The 20,232-nt window shown below is 41.8% G+C and overlaps 1 protein-coding gene across 1 annotated transcript in view; it reads right to left on the reverse strand.

Moving 5' to 3' along the window:
* CCDC73 (coiled-coil domain containing 73) overlaps positions 1 to 14,151 on the reverse strand; it is a 204,963-nt gene extending 190,812 nt beyond the window's left edge. Inside the window, exon 1 of the mRNA XM_089778828.1 lies at positions 8,161 to 14,151. Within this exon, the coding sequence (XP_089634954.1) occupies positions 8,161 to 8,292 (132 nt within the window). The 5' untranslated portion in view covers positions 8,293 to 14,151. The remainder of the gene's footprint in view (positions 1 to 8,160) is intronic.
* Positions 14,152 to 20,232: the final 6,081 nt, after the last annotated feature.

The following is a 20,232-nucleotide window of genomic DNA, read 5'->3' on the forward strand; positions in this document are numbered from 1 at the left end:
TGCATAGCTGATATCTGGAGTACAAAAACGCTCAGGGTATGTCTACACTAGAAAGTTAGTTCGAACTAACGGACGTTAGTTCGAACTAACTTTCCTATGCGCTACACTAGCGCTCCGCTAGTTCGAATTTGAATCGAACTAGCGGAGCGCTTAGTTCGAACTAGGTAAACCTCATTTTACGAGGACTAACGCCTAGTTCGAACTAGCTAGTTCGAACTAAGGGCTGTGTAGCCCTTTAGTTCGAACTAGTGGGAGGCTAGCCCTCCCCAGGTTTCCCTGGTGGCCACTCTGGCCAACACCAGGGAAACTCTATGCCCCCCTCCCGGCCCCGGACCCCTTAAAGGGGCACGGGCTGGCTACGGTGCCCGTGCCAGGTGCAAGCCTGCCAGCACCCAGCTAGCAGACCCTGCACCTGGCACGGCACAGAGCCACCCACCCGATGCCCCCCAGCCCACCCCCTCTTGCCGGGACCAGGCTGGCGGCTCCCGGGAGCTTGCCCTGGACCGCAAGAGGCGGGCACCTTCCTGGGCTAGTGCGGACATCGTGGACCTCGTCCACGATCTCCGCACTAGGCACAGGAAAGTGGCCGTCTAGGGCAGGAGAGCTGCCAGCCTGGCCACCCAGGACCAGGTGTGAATGAAAATCAAGGGGGTCCACTGAGACCCCCGACACTGAGCCCTGAGCTTACAATGGCCGTCCTGGGTCAGACCAAAGGTCCATCTAGCCCAGTAGCCTGTCTGCCCACAGCGGCCAACCCTAGGGACCCTGGAGGGGATGGACCGAAGACAGTGACCAAGCCATTTGTCTCGTGCCATCCCTCTCCAGCCTTCCACAAACTTTGGGCAGGGACACCACTCCTACCCTCTGGCTAATAGGACTCCATGGACCCAACCTCCATGACTTGATCTCACTTCCCTTTAAACTCTGTTCTAGTTCTAGCCTTCACAGCCTCCTGCAGCAAGGAGTTCCACAGGTTAACTATTTGCTTTGGGAAGAAGAACAACTTTCTCTTACTAGTTTCAAGCCTGCTACCCATTCCTTTCCTTTGGTGTCCTCTAGTCCTTCTTTATGGGAACTCAGGAAGAACTTTTCTGAATGCACCCTCTCCACCCAACCCCTGCTTTTACAGACCTCTATCCTGTCCCCCCTCCGTCTCCTCTTTTCTAAGCTGAACAGTCCCAGTCTCTGTAGCCTCTCTTCATCTGGGACCTGTTCCCAACCCCTGATCATGTTAGTTGCCCTCCCCTCTCCCAGCCTTTCTCTTCCCCTCTCCCACCTCCTTTTCCCAGTCTCCCCCAGTTTTTTTCAATAAAGACAGAGTCAATGTTGGAAGAAACGTTATCTTTATTTTGTACATCAAGAAGAAGGGGGGCTAGGGAAGGGCAAGTGGAAGGAGGTGAGGGAGGAATGGGGTACGAGCCCCCGATGGGGAGGACTGGGCTGGCTCTGCGGGCTTCTGGGGGTGGAAGCTCTCCTGCAGCCCCCCAATTACTCCCTCTCCCCAGATGGCAGCCTGCGGCAAGTGCAGCCGGGCTGATGGCCGAGTGGTGTGATGTGCCCAGTGTGGGCACTCAGGGCACTCCAAGCCAGAACTTCTTTGCAAGCGGGGCACCCCTTAGAACTGTGTGTCCGGGGTGGGGGTCGGGACCCTTTAAGCGCAGCCCTCGGCTAGCCTGAGACAGTATCTCCATGCTCTAAATCCTCCTTTTATGCCCTGCCGGCACTGCTTCCGGCCATCATTAAGCCCTGTTCAGAGTCCACTCAATGTGGACTTACTAGTTCGAACTAGCAAAACGCTAGTTCGAACTAGTTTTTAGTTCTAGATGCGTTAGTTCGAACTAGCTTAGTTCGAATTAACTAATTCGAACTAAGTTAGTTCGAACTAGCGCTGTAGTGTAGACATACCCTCAGTGTTTTTTATATGGGGCATATTGCTTACGGCGGTATGGGGGAGTGTACATCCCAAGTGTGTGTAAAGTTGTTCTGGAGTCCTTGCTAGAATGCAACGCATCATCTGTCTTTTCAGCCAATAATTTTTGTGTATCAAAAGGTAGATCTTCAACTTTCAACTGTAGCTCACAAGGGACTCCTGGGCTGTGTCTAGACTACACCTCTCTGTTGACAGAGAGATGTAGATTAGGCATGTCGAAATTGCTAATGAAGTAGGGATTTAAATATCCTGCACTTCATTAGCATAAACATGACCAGCGCTTTTTTTTTTAAACGGAGCTTTTTCGGAAAAAAATGAGGTTTACAGGATCTTTCGAAAAAGGGTTTATTTTTCAACAGAGCCACATCTAGACTGACATTTTTTTTCAAAAAAGCTCCGTTTAGAAAAAAAGCGGCAGCCATGTTTATGCTAATGAAGCACAGGATATTTAAATCCCTGCTTCATTAGCAATTTCAACGTGCCTAATCTACATCTCTCTGTAGACAAAGAGACGTTGTCAAGACACAGCCCTGCAGATTGTAGCCAGGAGGCTCTCCTCATAACCACTAATGTCACAGTAGCTCAGGCTGCTATATCTACTATATCCAGGACTATTTAAAGGGCTGATCTGGAGGAGGTGTAACCCTTCTGAACAATGGACTTTAATATCGGTCTTTTGGAGTCCGGCAGGTGCTCAATGAGGGTGGTAAGCTCTGTGTTGTCAAAGTTATGGTTGGACAACAGCACTGCACAGTTGGCTATACGTAAAAGTAAGATGGAAGAAGAGTAAAGCTTTCTGCCGAACAAGTACATATATTTGTTATCTTTCTCCACAGTGTTCTTATATTGCGGGAGTTTGGATCTATGTTGGGCAGTGTCAACAATTAATTAATTTGGTTGAGAGTGGGAGAACAAAAAGTCAGCTCTCTTTGGTGAAACAAAGTATCTTTTAACAGCATGCTTATTAGTTGGTGGCACTGAGGCTGGAGTCTGCCAGATTTTATCAGCAACTTCCATAATAGCTTTGTCTATGTGAATTGCAATTCTTCTCTGTTGTAACGGCTTAAGATTCTTGAGAAGCCAGTGTCATTTCTCTCGCAGCTCGGTTAATTGGATGTCTTGGGATGAGGGCATCCTCTTAAAAAGCTCCTGAAACTGTTTGAAGTCATCAGGAGGAGATTGGTCACCAGGATAACAGCTTCATCGGAGATGATGATGACTGATTGGTTGGTGAAACGTCTGGTGGGTGCTCCTCAACTTCCAACAGTTGACCTTCCTCTGGCTCCAAACGATGAGCTATAAAGGGAGTGTTGGAAGGTGTAATTGTTAATTGCTGGCCATGTGAAGCTTGAGGAGAAACCAATGGGGCATGAGAAGTTGAATAACTGTGGCAACTGTAATCAGAATGATGATAATGATGATGGGTTGAGGCATGGCGAGGATGATAGCGGTAGATTGCCGGGCTGTGTCGTCAGTGGTAAGACCGCACTGGAGAGACATATCTGGATGAAAGTCCAGTTCTGTAGTGCCTGTGATGATGTGCCGGGAGGTGTGGAGAATGCAGTGAATGTGGCAAACCTCTTGAAGAAGGGGGAGCTGAATGAGTGATGTATCTTGAATAAGGTGATGGTGACGCATGATATCTAGAGGCATAATGTTTTGCTTGGTCCCGTGGAGTCCAACTCCTGTCGTCCTGTGTTAGGTGAGGGGAATAAGGAAAAGGTGGCGCGGAAGACAGTGCTGGGGAGAAAGCCAACAGTTCCGGACTCATTTGTCTTAGTGCATCAGATTTGTAAGGTGCTTTCTTTGGCATCGAGGGGCTGGATGGTGTATATGGTGCCGATGTTGCCAGTGCAGATATATGTGCCGAGATCAATGGTGCCAAGGTTGACGGTGCCGAGATTGGCGGTACTGAGGTTGTCGGCACGTCTATGGGCAGTGCCAGCCTGGAGGGTGCCAACATCGTGAGTACTGCAATGGCCAGTGCAGTTGCTGGCAGTGCCAATCACTGAGCCATTGAGGCCGTTGCTGATACCAATGCAGTTTTTTGTCATGGGTTTCGTTCTGAGAGCGACTTATACCTGGATGTCACCGAACCAGATGTGCCTGGCTTGTTGCCCACATTCACTCAGGCTGATGGTAAAGAACAGGCTGGTGAAGCTCTTTTTTGAGCTAGAGCTGACTGCCGAGAGACGATTTTTCTTTTCTTGGCCCTGGGAGATCACGGAGTGGAGACTGACTGAGAAAGCTCTGCAGGTTGAAATGCTTTGTCAAATAAGAACATTTTCAGCCACACTTCTCGGTCCTTCCATGCCCTAACAGTGAGTTTGGCACAGTGGACGTATTTTTGAGGCACATGTGCCTCGCTGAGGCATTTAATACAATCAGCATGGCCGTCTGATGCAGGCACCACATCACAGCATGTAGTGCACTTCTTAAAGCCAGGAGAGCCCGGCATAGCTACTTATATAACTAACAAACTATTTTTTGTTTTGTTTTTATTTAAATGGATAACTCACTATAACTAGTGATAGAAATGTAGCCGTGTTAGTCTGTGTTCATTTTTTTTAATTGTATCCTTTGGTATATATGGTTGTGACTATTTTCTTCCACTATTTGATCTGAGGAAGTGGGTCTGGCCCACGAAAGCTCATCATCTAATAAACCATCTTGTTAGTCTTTAAAGTGCTACATTGTCCTGCATTTTACTTTCACTATAACTACTAACTATAAGAATTCAAACTAGAACTAACTATAACACTAAATACCCTTCTGTTCAACTCCTGACAGACTTCTCTGAGGAGAGAAGGCTCACTCCATCTGCGACCTTGGGTGGCGAAGAAGGAACGGGCAGAAACCAGACTGTGCAAGAGATCAAAAGAACACAAATGGCACAAAGCACATGCTGCACATGAGCGGTCCAGTTGCCTACTGCTAATGAAAACTCCAATCTGCAGTGCCTGGTTTAGCATGATACCTAAAGTTACACCTAAAACTATTACAGTTAAGACAATACTTTAGTCCCCATGGAAAAAAATACTCACATTACCCAACACAATGTCTCCAGCTGATTGCAGAACAGAGCTGATAGACTTCATAGGACATCTAGTCCACTTCATTATAATGGATGAATCAGTAAGATGGTTCTGTGACTGAAGAATGATAGACAAAACTGCCAAAAAAAGTAAGTGGACCCACAATTCTCTACGAAAATCCAAAGAATTCCATGGAAGAAAAACAAAACAGTAATATTTACTGATTGCTTTTGCAATTTCTGATTACATCATTAGGCACTGAAACACGTTAGCCACTAAAAACACACATTCTCCCAACATTTTAAGAAATAAGGTAACACTTAATGCATTTTGAAAATTTAGGCAGTTGTCTACTCTTAAGATAAGCATGCACATCTCCCATTGACCCCAATGGGAGTTTTTATACATGAGGGCTGTTTTTATCTCTTATGTAGCTAGAAAGTTGTGGCAGGGGGTTGCTTATAATTATAAACTCCTTTTAATTTGATAGTTTAATAATGCCTACATTTTTATAAAAAAACATTAAATGAACATTTAATTGTTTATTTTAAAATAATACTTATGGTCATTAGCTTTGTTCATTTTTTTTTTATTGCCTTAAGTTTTGCATTAACAATTCAAAAATCCTCTTAGATATTGTTTCAGGATTTAGGACTACATCTTCATCACTGATCAGTTCTGCTCAGATTAGGACTCCAGCTGCAAGAGAGGCATCATTCATTTCTATAATTTAATATTTGTATTACAGTGTAGCTGGGATCTTTCAAACCAACAGGAGTCCTGCTCCACCACGTTAGGTACTGTACAAAAAGCATAAAATGCCCCTGCTCCATACAGATTCTAAATAGACAAGACAGACAAATCATAGAAAGGGAAACAAAAGCATAGTGAGGTGGAATGACTCATCAGAGACATCACAGCAAGTTATAAGCAAAAGTGAGAGTAGAACTGAGGTGGCCTGAAATCTAATTTGATGGCCTATCCACTTGATCACACTAACCCCCCTTGAGCAACCTCCCCAATAGTGCTCCTTGGGAGCAACTTAACAAGGAGGGGACAGAGAACAGTGGGAAATGGAAAGTGTTCTTGGTCATTGGTCCTCAAACTTATTTTACCATGTCCCCTTTCTTTGGGTCTGTAGTGATTGATGTGCCTCTGACAGGCACCTGGCCAGCAGCTGCTGCTCTCTGGCCAATCAGCTCTGAATGTGCACACTAAGGGTTTTTTTCCCCCTAAAGCTTCTCTTCTCTCCCCATCCTAATACATTCTGCACATCCCCCAGTCTGAAAACCTCTGCTGTGGCTCATTCACATTTCTCCTATTTACTGGTCAGTGGGGAGTAAGTTACTCCATGAAAAAGGACATGCTTTCAGAACAAGGAAGGAACTGTGATTCCGAGACATTATTCATTCTCTGGCCATTTCCTGAGGTGATACAACCACATGTTATATTTTGTTCAGGGTAGATTGTAAGTTTACAGTCCAGTCTTACCATTCCTTGTAACAAATGCATAACTAAAATAATGGGAACATTTTGTGCCATTGGTTTTGTAACAATTTATATACAGAGTTCTGCTTAAAACAGTATATTATGGCCTATAATACGTTATAATCCTATTCCAAATAGTTTTTATCCTCAGTAAGTAGGTAATCTTGAATTCATTGGCAAAACAAGTTATACATACATACTCTTACTACTAGCCTTCAAAAGATTTTAACTTTTTCCCTCTCTGCAATTTTTTATTAAAAACAAGATAGACACAACTTCAGCATGAAGAAGGAAATCTGTGTTTTGGACAGTTACGGACAAATTTTATTCACAGGATTTAGCTCTTCCTGCAGGCATTTCACAACTAAAAGTACACACAGAAAAAAAATTACCTTCCAGAGACAATCAAATACAGTAGCTGTAATCTTTGCTTTATTCTTTTTCTCTTGTACACAGTTGTGGGGAGGAAAAGAAAAGAGAATGTATTGTATTCTTCTGAAATTACAGTATTTCCATTTTAGCATTGTATGATGTTAACCAAATGAAATAAAGAGGTTAGAACTCTGATAATGTAAAGGACAGCAGCCTCCCCCAAGACCAAAATATATTACCCCATGGATAAACGTGGTGATTTTCTATTGATCTATTATCTAAGGCAAAATTCTCCAGAGTCCCTTTACTACTGCAAACATGAAAATAATAGGCTAAACTCCTTCTGTCATACTGGGTAGTGGGTTTTTTTAAGTGTGCACCATTTAACTTTTAAAATAGATCAAAACAAAAGTAAACATGCCATCAACACAAACATATTTTCTATAATGCCTACAACACACTTTCGTCAAACATGTCAAAGATATCAAATAACTAAGGTATAGTTAGTTCTGTGAATGGCAGAAAGAAAATTGTTCATCAAATCAAAAAGTATTAGAAAATGTGTACAAGAATCTCTTGCAATATAACTGAAAAACAAAAAAGATATTACTATTGGCCTTTAATTATAAAGAAATAATTGCAATACTTAAAATAAAAATGAATCTCTATTTGTATTTTAAATTAAGAAATACTCCTTAGTATGGCAGTGCTCATGAGGTCTCTAAAACGATCATTTGACTTTGTCCTTTACTGACTATGTTCACACCAATGAGATGGTTGAATAAAATATACTTGTTCACATCAAAGATATTAACCATCATTTTGCTTTTTTTTTAATTTAGAGAAAGCACTGATATACTGACTGAAAAACATGTCAGAGCTATGCCTTTCCTGGTAAATGGTAAATCAATCTGGTAAAGAACAAAGACTGATATAAATCCAGGTAGGGGTGTCTTCCTGCTTTCTACATTTTTAAGGGGTTTTTAATATGGAATGATATAATAAAATAACAATAGAAAATAAAAGTTGATAGACAATTTCTGCCCTATTAATTTGGTAAACAATTGTATTATTTTGATAGATAAATATGTGACAGTTGTATTCATTGTATTCATTGTCCCAATATACGCCTAAGAACTAAGCTGTCCATATGTTTCAAATACACACACTATAAACATCCATGATATTTATTATATAAAATCGTGGCTGGTAAAATACTCTTTTTTATGAAAGTTGATTATTTGCATGTAAAGAGGAACAGGAATTCTTACCGTTAATAACAAACATTTGGAAATAACACAATTAATTGTGAGCTTAAAATGTTAGCACACATACCCTTCTCACACGCAACTCTTCTACTGCTTCTAGTAAACTTGTTTTGAAATCTAACAGATGAATTGAAAGCAATGAATCTGAAGGACTTTGAAAAGTATAAGAAGGTGTCGTTGTCTTAAAGTTGTTATCCATACTTAAATTCTGTATCTGCAATATAAGAATTGATACGATCTATTCAGATTTAACCTTTTGAAGAAGATTTTCACTTCCTGAAAACTTCCAAGTGTTGAAAATAACAGACATCATAATTGAGCTATTTAAACAACATTGTCTGTTGCCACTGCCTTAGGGTCCTTGGGCTAGAACCTAGAGTTGTGGGTGGGCCCAAGATTCCCCCTAAACCTCCCCATGCCATCACAGAGTCTGCCCTTGAGAAGGATGACCAGTACTGCAGACGGACGTTTACCCCAAAAGAGAAAGTTCCTCACCTTGGCGCTGTAACGACGGTTCTTCAAAATGTGTGTCCGTGTGAGTGCTCCACTGTAGGTGTCAGGTCATCCCAGCACCGCAGATTGGAGTTTTCATGAGCAGCTGTCAACCGGACAGTACATGCGTGGCTTGTGCTTTGCGCCGTTTGCAATCTTTTGATCTCTTGCACGGCCCGGTTCCCGCCAATTCCTCAAGCCTGCCCCGGTATGTGGAAGATATTAAGGAAAAAGAATCCAAGATGGGAAAGAGGGCGGGTAGTGGAGCACCCATGGGGATACACATCTTGAAGAACCACCATTACTTCACCAAGGTGAGTAACTTCATCTTCTTCTTCGAGTGGTGTCCCTGTGGGTGCTCCACAGTAGGTGAATGTGTAGCAGTACTCAGTCTAAGTGGTAGGTGGACCTTGGATTTATGGTTTGACAGCAGTCGATAGGACTGTGGAGGCCACAATAGTGTTTTTTGCTTGAGCCTGCAAAATTGTATAGTGCTTCAAAAAAGTGTCATTGGTGGACCATGTAGCCATTCTGCAGATGTCCTTGAGGGGAACCCCATGAAGAAAGACTGTAGACGTCGCCACCGCTCTTGTCAAGTGTGCTTTAGGTGTTTGAGGTAGTAGTTTATTCCTTAGAATATGCAGGAGACTATAAGTTTGGAGATGCATTGTGACGATAGCGGACACCCCTTATTGCAGTCCGCTGTAGAAATGAGCAAATGATCCAACTTGCAGAAAGATCGGGGGAGGGGAGTTAATATAAAATGCAAGAGCTCTGTGTACATCCAGTAAGTGATATATTGCATCCTTTGTAGTTAAGTGTGGCTTAGGGTAGAACTTAGGCAGTACAATGGGTTCATTATGTGAAAGTCAGAGCAAACCTTAGGAATGAAGGAAGCATGTGGGCGTAGTACTATATTTTCTCTATTAAAAATAGTGTATGGTGGAACCACCACCAAGGCTGCCAACTCACCAACTCTGTGAGCAGAAGTGATTGCCAGCAGAAAAATTACCTTTAGCACCATCATAGACAGTGGACAAGTAGCTATAGGTTCAAAGGGTGCCTGGGTAGGAGTATCCAGAACCATTTCTAGATGCCATGATGGTGGCGGTAGCCTGCATGGTGGGCATAGGTTGGAGAAGACCTTTATAAATCTCTTTGTGATAGGATGAGCGAAAACAGACCATCCCTCAATTGGTTGGTGCAAGGCAGTGATCGCTGATAGATTCACCTATAAAGAGGAGAGGGATAATTCAGCGTCCTTGAGAGATAATATGTAGTCTAAAGTGGTATGCAATGGTACTGTGCTAGGGTCTAAATGCTTGTCAGAGTGCCAAGAGAGGAATCTACACCACTTTGGAAGGTAAGTGGCTTGGTGGAGTGCTTTCTGCTTTGTAGAAGTACCTGTTTTACTTAATCAAAGCACTGTAGTTCTTCCTGGTGGAACCAACAATGAGTGATGCTGTTAGGCGGAGCAAATGTGGCTGCTGGTGAACTAAGGATCCCCTCTTCTGAGTTAGAAGATCTTGCCGAATCAGAAGGCGATAGGGAGGCTGAGGAGACATCAGATACAGACAAGGAAACCATATCTGTCATGCCCAAAACAGTGCTAAGAGAATAACTGTTACTCTGTCTCTGGCAATTTTCTCCAAATACCTTGCTAATGAGTGGAATGGGGGAAATGCATATGAGAGAGTACTCCCCCCAACTGAGAAGGAAGGTGTCTTCTAGAGACCCCAGCCTGATGCCTGCTCAGAAGCAGTAATGGTGACACTTTTTGTTTATGTAGGAAGCAAATAAGTCGATTTACGGTGTACCCCATCATTGGAAGATCGATTGGAGGACCCAAGGGTGCAACTCCCATTCATGATCCAGGGCAAAGTGTCTGCTGAGGTTGTCTGATATGATATTGTTTACTCCTGGTAACTATGACACTACAAGGGTAATTTTGTTCCATATGCACCATAATCGGACCACCTCTGTGCATAAAGTATGAGAATGGGCATTTCCCTGGAGATGTATGTAGTACATTGTTGATATGTTGTCGGTAAGTATTCTGACATTTTTGCTTCAAATGTGTGTAACAAAATGCTTGTATAAATTGAACACAGCTCTGAGTTCCAATAAACTGATATGAAAAATAGTCTCTTGCGTGGTCCATCATCCTTGTATTGACATGGCACTCATTTGGGCTTCCCATCCGATAAGGGACATATCGGTAGTTATATGAATAGACTGTTGGTCCTGATGAAATGGTACGCCTACTAGAAGATTGCAGGGATTGGACCACCATGCAAGAGAATTAAGAAGTGAAGTGGAGGGGAGACCAGTTTGTTCATTTATCTGTTGTGATGGGCATATACTGCTGCAAGCCAGTGTTGAAAATATTGAAATGTAAATGGGTGCGATTGACCACATAGGTTGTAGCAGCCATGTGACTCATAAGCTGGAGACAGGTAATTATGGGAATTGTGGGGCTGAGAGTGACAGTAGTAACCAGTTCTTGGATTGCTTGGAATTTCTGCATAGGGAGGTATGCTCTTGCAGATACAGAATCTAACTTGGCACCTATGAATTCTAGAGTTCATGTTGGTTGTAGTGTTGTCTTCTGTGTATTGAGTATGAGACCAAAGAGATCGAACATTTGCCTGGTTAATGCCACCATTTGCTGTGTCTCCATTTCTGATGGGCCTTTTACCAAGCAATCAGCAAGGTAAGAAAAAATAATCATGGCTTGTCTGCAAAGGTAGGCTGCTACAACAGCTAAGGTCTTTGAAAACACTCTCAGTGCCGAAGAAAGGCCAAACGGTAGTACTCAATATTGATAGTGATCTGTACTCACCATGAAATGTAGGAACTGTCTGTGTGCAGGATGAATAGTTATGTGATACTAGGCATCCTGCATGTTGAGGCCTGCAAACCAGTCTCCCTTCTCTAATGCTGGGATTAAAGTGAAACTATGGTAACCATTTTGAATCACTGCTTTCAAAGACACCAATTCAATTTGCAGAGATCCAAAATAGGTCACCATCCTCCTGTCTTTTTTTGGTGTGAGAAAGTAATGGGAGTAGAAACCCCTGCCTCTAAAGTCCTCTGGTACTACTTCCACTGCTCCTAGACTGAGCAGTCGTTGTACCTTCAGTTGCTGTGAAAGGGGTCCCTGAAAAGGGATGGGGAGGTGGGGGAAGCGAGGTAAAGGGGATAGTATACCCTGATCTTATTATCTCAAGGACCCAGCGATCTGATGCGATGGCTGCCCAGCAATGATGAAAAGGCCTCAGAGGGTGGTGATATTTCAGAGCAGTGTGTGTTGTTTCATGCGAGATGGGGAGATTCTGCAGACCCTCGACCAACAGGTCAAACCTGCTGCTTGCTTGCCTGGTGGCCGGTATTACAAGTGCCCTGTGAGTGTTTCCTTTGTGCGTGTTGTTTGCTCCTTGATTGATCAAAAGAGCGTTGTTTGTAACTGGAGGAGGAGAACTCCCGCTGCTTTTGATATGGAGTGTAGCGTTTACAGCGGAATGGGGGAATATACATCCCATGTGTGCACAATGTTGTTCTAGAGTCTTTGCTGGAATGCAGCACATCATCCGTCTTCTCAGCAAATAATTTTTGCTTGTTGAAAAGGAGATCTTCCACCTTTGACTGACACTCATGAGGGACCCCCGCAGATTGTAACCAGGAAGCTCTCCTCATAACTACTGCTGTAGCAGTAGCTCTGGCTGCTGTATCAGCTATGACTAGTTCTGTTTGGAATGATGTTCTGAAGGAGGCATAGCCCTCCTGAACTATGGATTTTAATACAAACCTTTTGGAGTCCAGCAGTTCTAAGAAAGAGGTCAACTTCGTGTAGTTATCAAAGTTGTGATTGGAGAATAGCGCTGCGTAGTTTGCTATATGCAGGAGTAAGGTGGCTGAAGAATAAAGCGCTTTATCTGTCATGTTTTTATATTGTGGTAATTTGGCTCTGTGTCGAGCAGCGTCAATAACTAACGAATTTGGTTGGGGGTGGGAAAATAAGAAATCAGCTCCCTTTGGAGGGACAAAATATCGTTTGTCAGCTCTTTTGATAATTGGCATTGTCGAAGCTGGGGTCTGCCATATCTTATCGGCATTCTCCATGATGGAATCATCTGTGGGGATTGCCACTTTTCCCCGTTGTGATGGCTGGAGGTTTTTAAGGAGCCTGAGTTGTTTCTCAGGTACCTCAATTAATGTGATGTCCTGAGATGCAGCCACCCTTTTGAAAAGCTCCTGAAACTGCCTCAAGTCATCAGGAGGGAACTGGCTGCGAGGTATGACCACTTCATCAGGAGATGATGATGACTGATCAGTTGGTGATACTATCTGGTGGGTACTCTGACCTTGGAGAGTTGACCTTCCTCTGGCTCAGAATGATGAGCTGTAGAGGGAGCATTAGGTGGTGACATTGCCACTGCCTGACTATGTGAGGGTTGCGGGGAAACAGAGAGCACGGGAGCTCGGGTGACTGGGAGCAAGGATATGTCATATCCAGAATGATGACAGCAATGCCAAGAGTCATGCCGAGAGTGATATCTGTAGCATATTGGACTGTGTCGTCTGTGGTAAAATCAGACTGGTGAAACGTGTCAAGATGCAATACCACTTCTGTAGTACACCTGATGATGTGGTGGTAGGCGCAGGGAATGGGTGAGCATGGTGATTCCCTTGAAGAAGGAAGAGGAGAACGAGGTAGGTATCTTGTATAAGGGGATGGCGATAAACAGTACCTAAGTGCATGGTGCCTTGCTTGTTCACGTGGGATGCGAACCCTGTCATCCGTTGTTATTTGAGGAGAATATGGAGTAGGCGGTGTGGAAGACAGTGCCGGTGAAAAAGTCAGTAGTTCTGGGCTTGCTGATTGGACGGAGGCGAATTTGTGAAGTGCTTTCTTCAACTCCTGTCGACTTGGCACAGTGGACACATTTTTGAGGTACATGGGCCTCACCAAGACACTTGATACACTCTGCATGGCCATCCAAAGCTGGCATGGCATCATAGCATGTAGCGCACTTCTTAAAGCCGGGAGAGCCCAACATGGCTAGTTACACGACGGGTTTTGTTCAGTAATAAAGCAAACTATACCAACTAGAACTTTAACAACTATAACTCTAACTAACTACAAGACTAAACAATGAAGTATTCTATTCCTGACAGGATTCTCTGAGGAGAGAAGGCTCGCTCCGTCTGCAACCACAGGTGGCAAAGAAGGAACTAGCGGGACCTGGACTGCGCAAGAGATCAAAAGAGTGAGAATGGCACGAAGTGCGTGTCGCACATGCATGGGCCAGCTGACCACTTCTCAAGAAAACTCCAATCTGCACCGCTGAAACAACCTGACACCTACAGTGGAGCACCTCCGGGGACACCACTCGAAGGAGAACTGTGAACTACTCTGTGATGAGTATGGCTCAGTAGGCTGTGGATCCTGACTTTAGAAAAGAGATAGAGGCTGTATAGAGGGTCAGAGTGAGCCTCTGAAGCAAATACTATCCACCAGTAGCACAAGACTTACGGGGCATGGCTGGAGCTTTGCCACAATATATACACACATACAAACAAACACATAGCCTTTTTTCCACAATTATGAAGGCAATAAACTTACTTTTTTACCACAAAAACTGAGATTTTTCTCATGGTCATTTTACTACAGGACCTAGGGCTTTAAGTAAAATATTAAATATCATATAAAATTCTCACTCTAAAATTGCAAGAGTTGGTAACAGTTCCATGCAGCTGATATATAGCATTGCTCCTTCTACTGATCTGGCAGTGGATTCATCTACTCAGCTATTTCCCTTCCCTACACATAAAGAATTGTGTGTAGTGCAGGTATCACACCACAATGCAGATGCATATTACTGCCATTATTTCTTTCTTTTTGAATTTTTTTTTAATATCAGCAGTCCAAAATAAATTTTTTTTAATATCAGCAGTCAGAATTCAGGGAGCTCTAGCAACATCTCCTCCTTAGTATACCAGTTAATCCCAGGACCACACTTAGCTCCTCCCTGTGCTGGGGCTTCACAGGTGATGAGGGAAAGGGGAAGAGTACAGAACCAGGGAATTCTCCTGGGGAAATTCCCAATTTGTGTCATAAGCCAAAATAGGATCAGGAATCAGTGTCTGAAGCCTTGTTAACTAATGGCTAAAACCACAGTACTAACAATACCTGAGTTGCTTGGGGAAGGGATTGTAGGTGTGATTCTTTTCTGTTACTCCACTGCAAATCAGAAGTAATTCTAATAAACTCAATAAAATTACACTACTGCAAAAACAACAAACAAACAATCAGGCCGAGTATCATCTTCTGTCTCATACAGCACTAAGAATAATGTCAGCATTTAATAAATTATCAACAATAAAATGAAAAGTACTAAAGTTGCCACACAATTAACATGTATGTAGAAATTTCAAGAGTAGAATTTGCCTGCAAAATCGGTGTGTAAAAATGTACCAACATTAAGCAACAGCAAGTGGTTGTCTGAATGTGCAAACAAATACTGTACAATTAACCAAACTGTGTACTTGCATTTGCACAGTTACACATTCATTTTTGCCGATAGAATACATGCTTAATTATTTTTAAAAAAACTGGCACTAGAATTCAGAACATACAGACCAATCCTTATTTAGCCCAAACTCCTATTGAATCCAAAACTGTCCAATCATACCATCCCCACCATAACATGCAAATAATTTCTTTCTTCATTATTTGAAATGACTCCAGATTTCAGAGAGACACCACAAATACATAAAACAATACAAGAAATACAACTTTCTAGACTATATTAATGTTGGGGAAGTCATCAACAGTTACATAACTAATAAAGACCCTATTCCCATTTCATATTACTGTATGTAGAAAACTATTGAGTACATCTTTAATCATGCTATGTCCTGATTTAAAAGATAAGATTTTGTGAGTATAAACTAAAATGAGGAGAACTGGTATATGTTCCAATTCTAATAAGACAGTCACATAGGGCTAACTCCATGGGCTAGATTTACAAAGGTACATAGGAAACTTTTATCTACTAACTTTCTCAAAATCACTGCTTAGCTGCCACCTGACCCTATAAGTGCCTAAATATTCCCCACAAGCATATGCAGAGCTACCTAAATCCTGGCACCACAACCTGGTTCACAAGTTGCTTAGAAGTTGGAGTCCAACTTCACATTTAAGTCCCTGCTGGAGTTTTAAACTAGGCATTCCACTCATTGCCTGAGGAATGCTTGATTCACTAGGCATTCTCAAAGCACGCCTACTAGACCAAGTCTCCTAAGTGTACATGTGCATGTCCATATCTCCAAATGCTGAACAGCTAACAGCTTAGAGCACTTATATGAAATGGGAAGTTCCAGATTCACACTCAGACTTTGCCTGATTTGACACAAGGATTTGAATCCAGGTTTCCTCAAATCATAGGAGAATGCCCTAACATCTTGGAAGGGGAAGAATTGGGTTCAATACTATTGGATATTCTAGGGTGCATCTCTCTATCTCTCCTGTCAAGATTGTTCCACTGTGTATAAATAATTAAATATGCATCGGACCAGATGGACAGACATACTCTACAGCATGCTGGTTCAGACATTTCCTATTCTAACAAAGATTTAATCATTTATGCAAAGTGGAACAACTCCACCAAAAGAGACTGAGAGAAATTAATTACATAATACCCCATAGCCTCATGGGTAGGGCATTCTCCTGAGTGCTTGGAGACTGAGATTCCAATCACTCCTCTGCTGGATTTTGAACAGCTACTGGAACACAGATCTCCCACCTCCCAACAAAGTTCCTTAATTATTGGGTATAATGGTTGGGATGGAGGGGAAGGGTAGATTTTTTTCTGGTTTTCATCGAAAAATAGTTGAGGGAGAGGTTTCAAAGTTAAGACTTCCTAGGAGAGAGAGGCACACGGAAGCCCAAATCAATGGAATCAATGGATACTGCATGTTGTTTGGTATGATAAAGAATATAGATATTTTTTCTGGTACAACAAAAGATGTCCCTAAAGAAATGTGTGCTTCTTCTATTCTTAGACACAAACATGTTTGTCACAGAGTTAGTGCAAAAACCTTTGGTTAAGAACTTTACACTGTGCATCTTTAACACATTCTAAATGTTAAAAAATATAAAATATGTAATATATATAAAATATTAAGCATTCATTACACTTTCTTTTCTATTATGTTTCATGTTTAACAAATATAACATGATAAAATTACTTTTTAAAAACACATGATTAAATCTGTTTATTAATACACTTTAAGTATTATAAAGGTTTTTATATCTTTGAATAACATTTATTAAAAATTACATCTTAAATACTCTATACTAGAAAGTAAGTTAGCCTATGGCCTGATAGGGGTCAGGGTAATAACACTGAATGGACAAATTACACTGTCATTCCACTTAAATTATTTAAGTTATTTAATTTGACCTGTAGATAGTCTCTTGTCTTCTCATCATGCCTGACTTTTAAGTGGGAGGTCTTCATTCATGATGATCCTTTAATGGAAGCAAAGCTTTCTCCATTTAACCCATAGTGTTATCAATCATGTACAGGGATAAATGAGCCTGTAAGATTTTGCCAGTATCACAAATGACACTGTGACCGGAGGCCAACATCTTTATTTGCTTCTCCAGTGATTCACTTCAGTAGATATTAACCAATTTTATAATCCATGAAAGGCAAAATTAAAGGACACCATCCATAAAACAGAATAATTCCTATCAGCAACAAAGTGATGTCTGTATTATCTTATAAATTATATGGCCATACAGTGTGGTAATGTAATGAAGTAAAGATGGTAATAATCAAATGCCTAGGGCAACGCTAATATGCATTTAATCACACAGCATGAAGCCATTTGTCACTACAGTTGAATGCATGGGTACATAAAACACATGAGTCACGTCCTTATTGTTATAGTATAACAGCATTAATTTCACACTATCATTTTACCACAACAACAACCGGTAGCTTTTGATATTAGATTAAACTTCTGAGTACTACAACTGATCAAAGTACCTTTTAAAAGAAATAATGATTTAAAAGAACATATTTACTTTTTTTAAACTTGACAGATTATCTGAAAAAGTGTGACATTTTTGTACAAGAAACTCAAATACCTTTACTTCTGCCCTGAATGACACTTATGTGCAAGATGAACCAATTATTAAATTTATAGAACCTCTTCATATATAATTATGCATATTTTTTTTACAAGTATATGGTCACTGACCAAAAATATATAAGACAATTGGCCTAAGGGAACTGGATCTTTTTTTATGAAAAATGCCTATCCCATAAATGTTATATCCCAGTGAAATGCATTCAGGTTTAGCGCCAGTTGTGCTCTAATTCAATCAAGAAGTAAAGATATTAAGGGGAAAATTGTTTTCAGATTTACCTGTTCCAAACTAATAGCTTCCAATCCCAGGGTTGCCTGTAGGAACATGACTAGCTCATTCCTGAGCTACAGCTGCAACTGCGGGAAATATTGAGTACACCACAAAAAAATTCATAGAGCACCTTACTATTTTTAATTTAAGAAAGGCTTCTGTGATTTTTGTATACAACAGTGCACAGACTGGATGACTTGTGTTAGTCAAATAAATGAAGATACAAATACAGCCACTCAAAGTCCTGATATAAATGGGTGTGAGATGCGGGGATGTATTTTCATACCTTGGGCTGTGTCTAGATTACATCCCTCTTTCAACAAAGGGATGTAAATTAGGCACTTCAAAATTGCAAATGAAGCCGGGATTTGAATTTCCCGTGCTTCATTTGCATAATCACGTAATGGCGCTCTTTCAAAAAAGCACTATTTCAAAAGTAAAACCACGGTCTAGACATGGTTCTTTCAAAAAGGGAAGGCTTTTTCGAAAGATCCTTCGAAGTGCCTAATTTACATCCCTCTGTCAAAAGAGGGATGTAATCTAGACAGCGTACAGTGAGAACAGCCTACAGAGACAGTGAGAACTCTGCAGATTAGGCTACAGTTTAAGAGCGAATGTCTCATAAATTTTGTTTTATTATATGAATTAAATTGAAGGCCATATCATTTTGTCAATTTTTAATAAAAAAATGTGTGAAATCAACTGATCTACTTAAAAAGATATGAGCACAATAAAGTCCTGAATTTTAAACATGTTTTTGTCAGAGATAAATTTAAGGCTAATGTAGGTTCAGAGACACTAATTTATCGCTCCAGAAGCAAGAAAAGCTAGATCTCATAGATGAATTTTATTTTTATTATCTCCTGCAAATATAACTTAAAACACCAAGGCAACGTATATATTTTGACAGTGATCAATTAGGTACATTAACTGGAGGAAAATCAAGAGAGAATCAGCTTGAATCCTTTTCTGCTTTCATTCAGGGTGAACTGAAATCTGTCCTTAGATTCCATTTTGATTGTAATTTGTCTCCAACCTGCCATTCACAAGAGCCCTGATTCTCTACTGTGTCCTACAGAAATTGCATACAGCAGAGAGGAGAGGCCATCATGGATCCCTAATTCTCTTGACTATGCTGGTTACAGACTCCTTGGTGCTGCTCTAAAATTCATCATCTAGTAATGGTACTGCAAAGCACAGTAGGCTCTGATTATGCCTGCTTCATATGCTCTACATTAGGGGTTGTTAGGAGAGGCCTTGCAGCTTTGTATGCCAGCTGAGAGACTTTCAGGGAAGTCCACAGTGAATACAAAGAGAACAAAAAAGTGGCATATCTCAGGGTATGTCTACACTACCCTCCTAGTTCGAACTAGGAGGGTAATGTAGGCATACCGCACTTGCAAATGAAGCCCGGGATTTGAATTTCCCGGGCTTCATTTGCATAAGCGGGGAGCCGCCATTTTTAAAACCCCGCTGGTTCGAACCCCGTGCAGCGCGGCTACACGGGGCATGAACTAGGTAGTTCAAACTAGGCTTCCTAGTTCGAACTACCTAGTTCGTGCCCCGTGTAGCCGCGCTGCACGGGGTTCGAACCAGCGGGGTTTTTAAAATGGCGGCTCCCCGCTTATGCAAATGAAGCCCGGGAAATTCAAATCCCGGGCTTCATTTGCAAGTGCGGTATGCCTACTTTACCCCGCTAGTTAAAACTAGCAGGGTAGTGTAGACATACCCTCATATATGCAGACTTGGGATGTTAAAAGTAGGGATGTTAGCAGCTGCTCAGGTAACGGGTTAATCCACAAGTGACTGCTTAATGCTTACCAGTCCCGGTTAACCGCAGCAAACTCCCCGCCCCCTTCCCATGTGCTCTGCATTTAAAACTCAGACTAGCAGGCTGGCTCAGTCCCCAGCCTGTCAATCTGAGTTTTAAATGAAGAGCATGCATGGGGAGCTGCCTGCTACCGTGCACTGCTTGCTGCCTCTGATACAGGTTTTTAAACCAGCTCCCACCTGCCGCCCCTTGTGCTGCTGCCTCTGATATAGGGAACACCTAGTAACTGTGTAATAAGTAAAAATTTTAGTGGTTACATGGTAATTAAAATAACCAATTTAATTCTCTAGTTAAAAGTGGTTTAATAAGATAACTGTGTAACCACTAAAAATCTCAGTAGTTACACACATTATAGGTTCTGCAATATAAAGCTTAAATACTGC

Source organism: Pelodiscus sinensis, chromosome 5 (assembly GCF_052426305.1).
Source record: "Pelodiscus sinensis isolate ZL-2025 chromosome 5, ASM5242630v1, whole genome shotgun sequence".
Taxonomy (NCBI): domain Eukaryota; kingdom Metazoa; phylum Chordata; order Testudines; family Trionychidae; genus Pelodiscus; species Pelodiscus sinensis.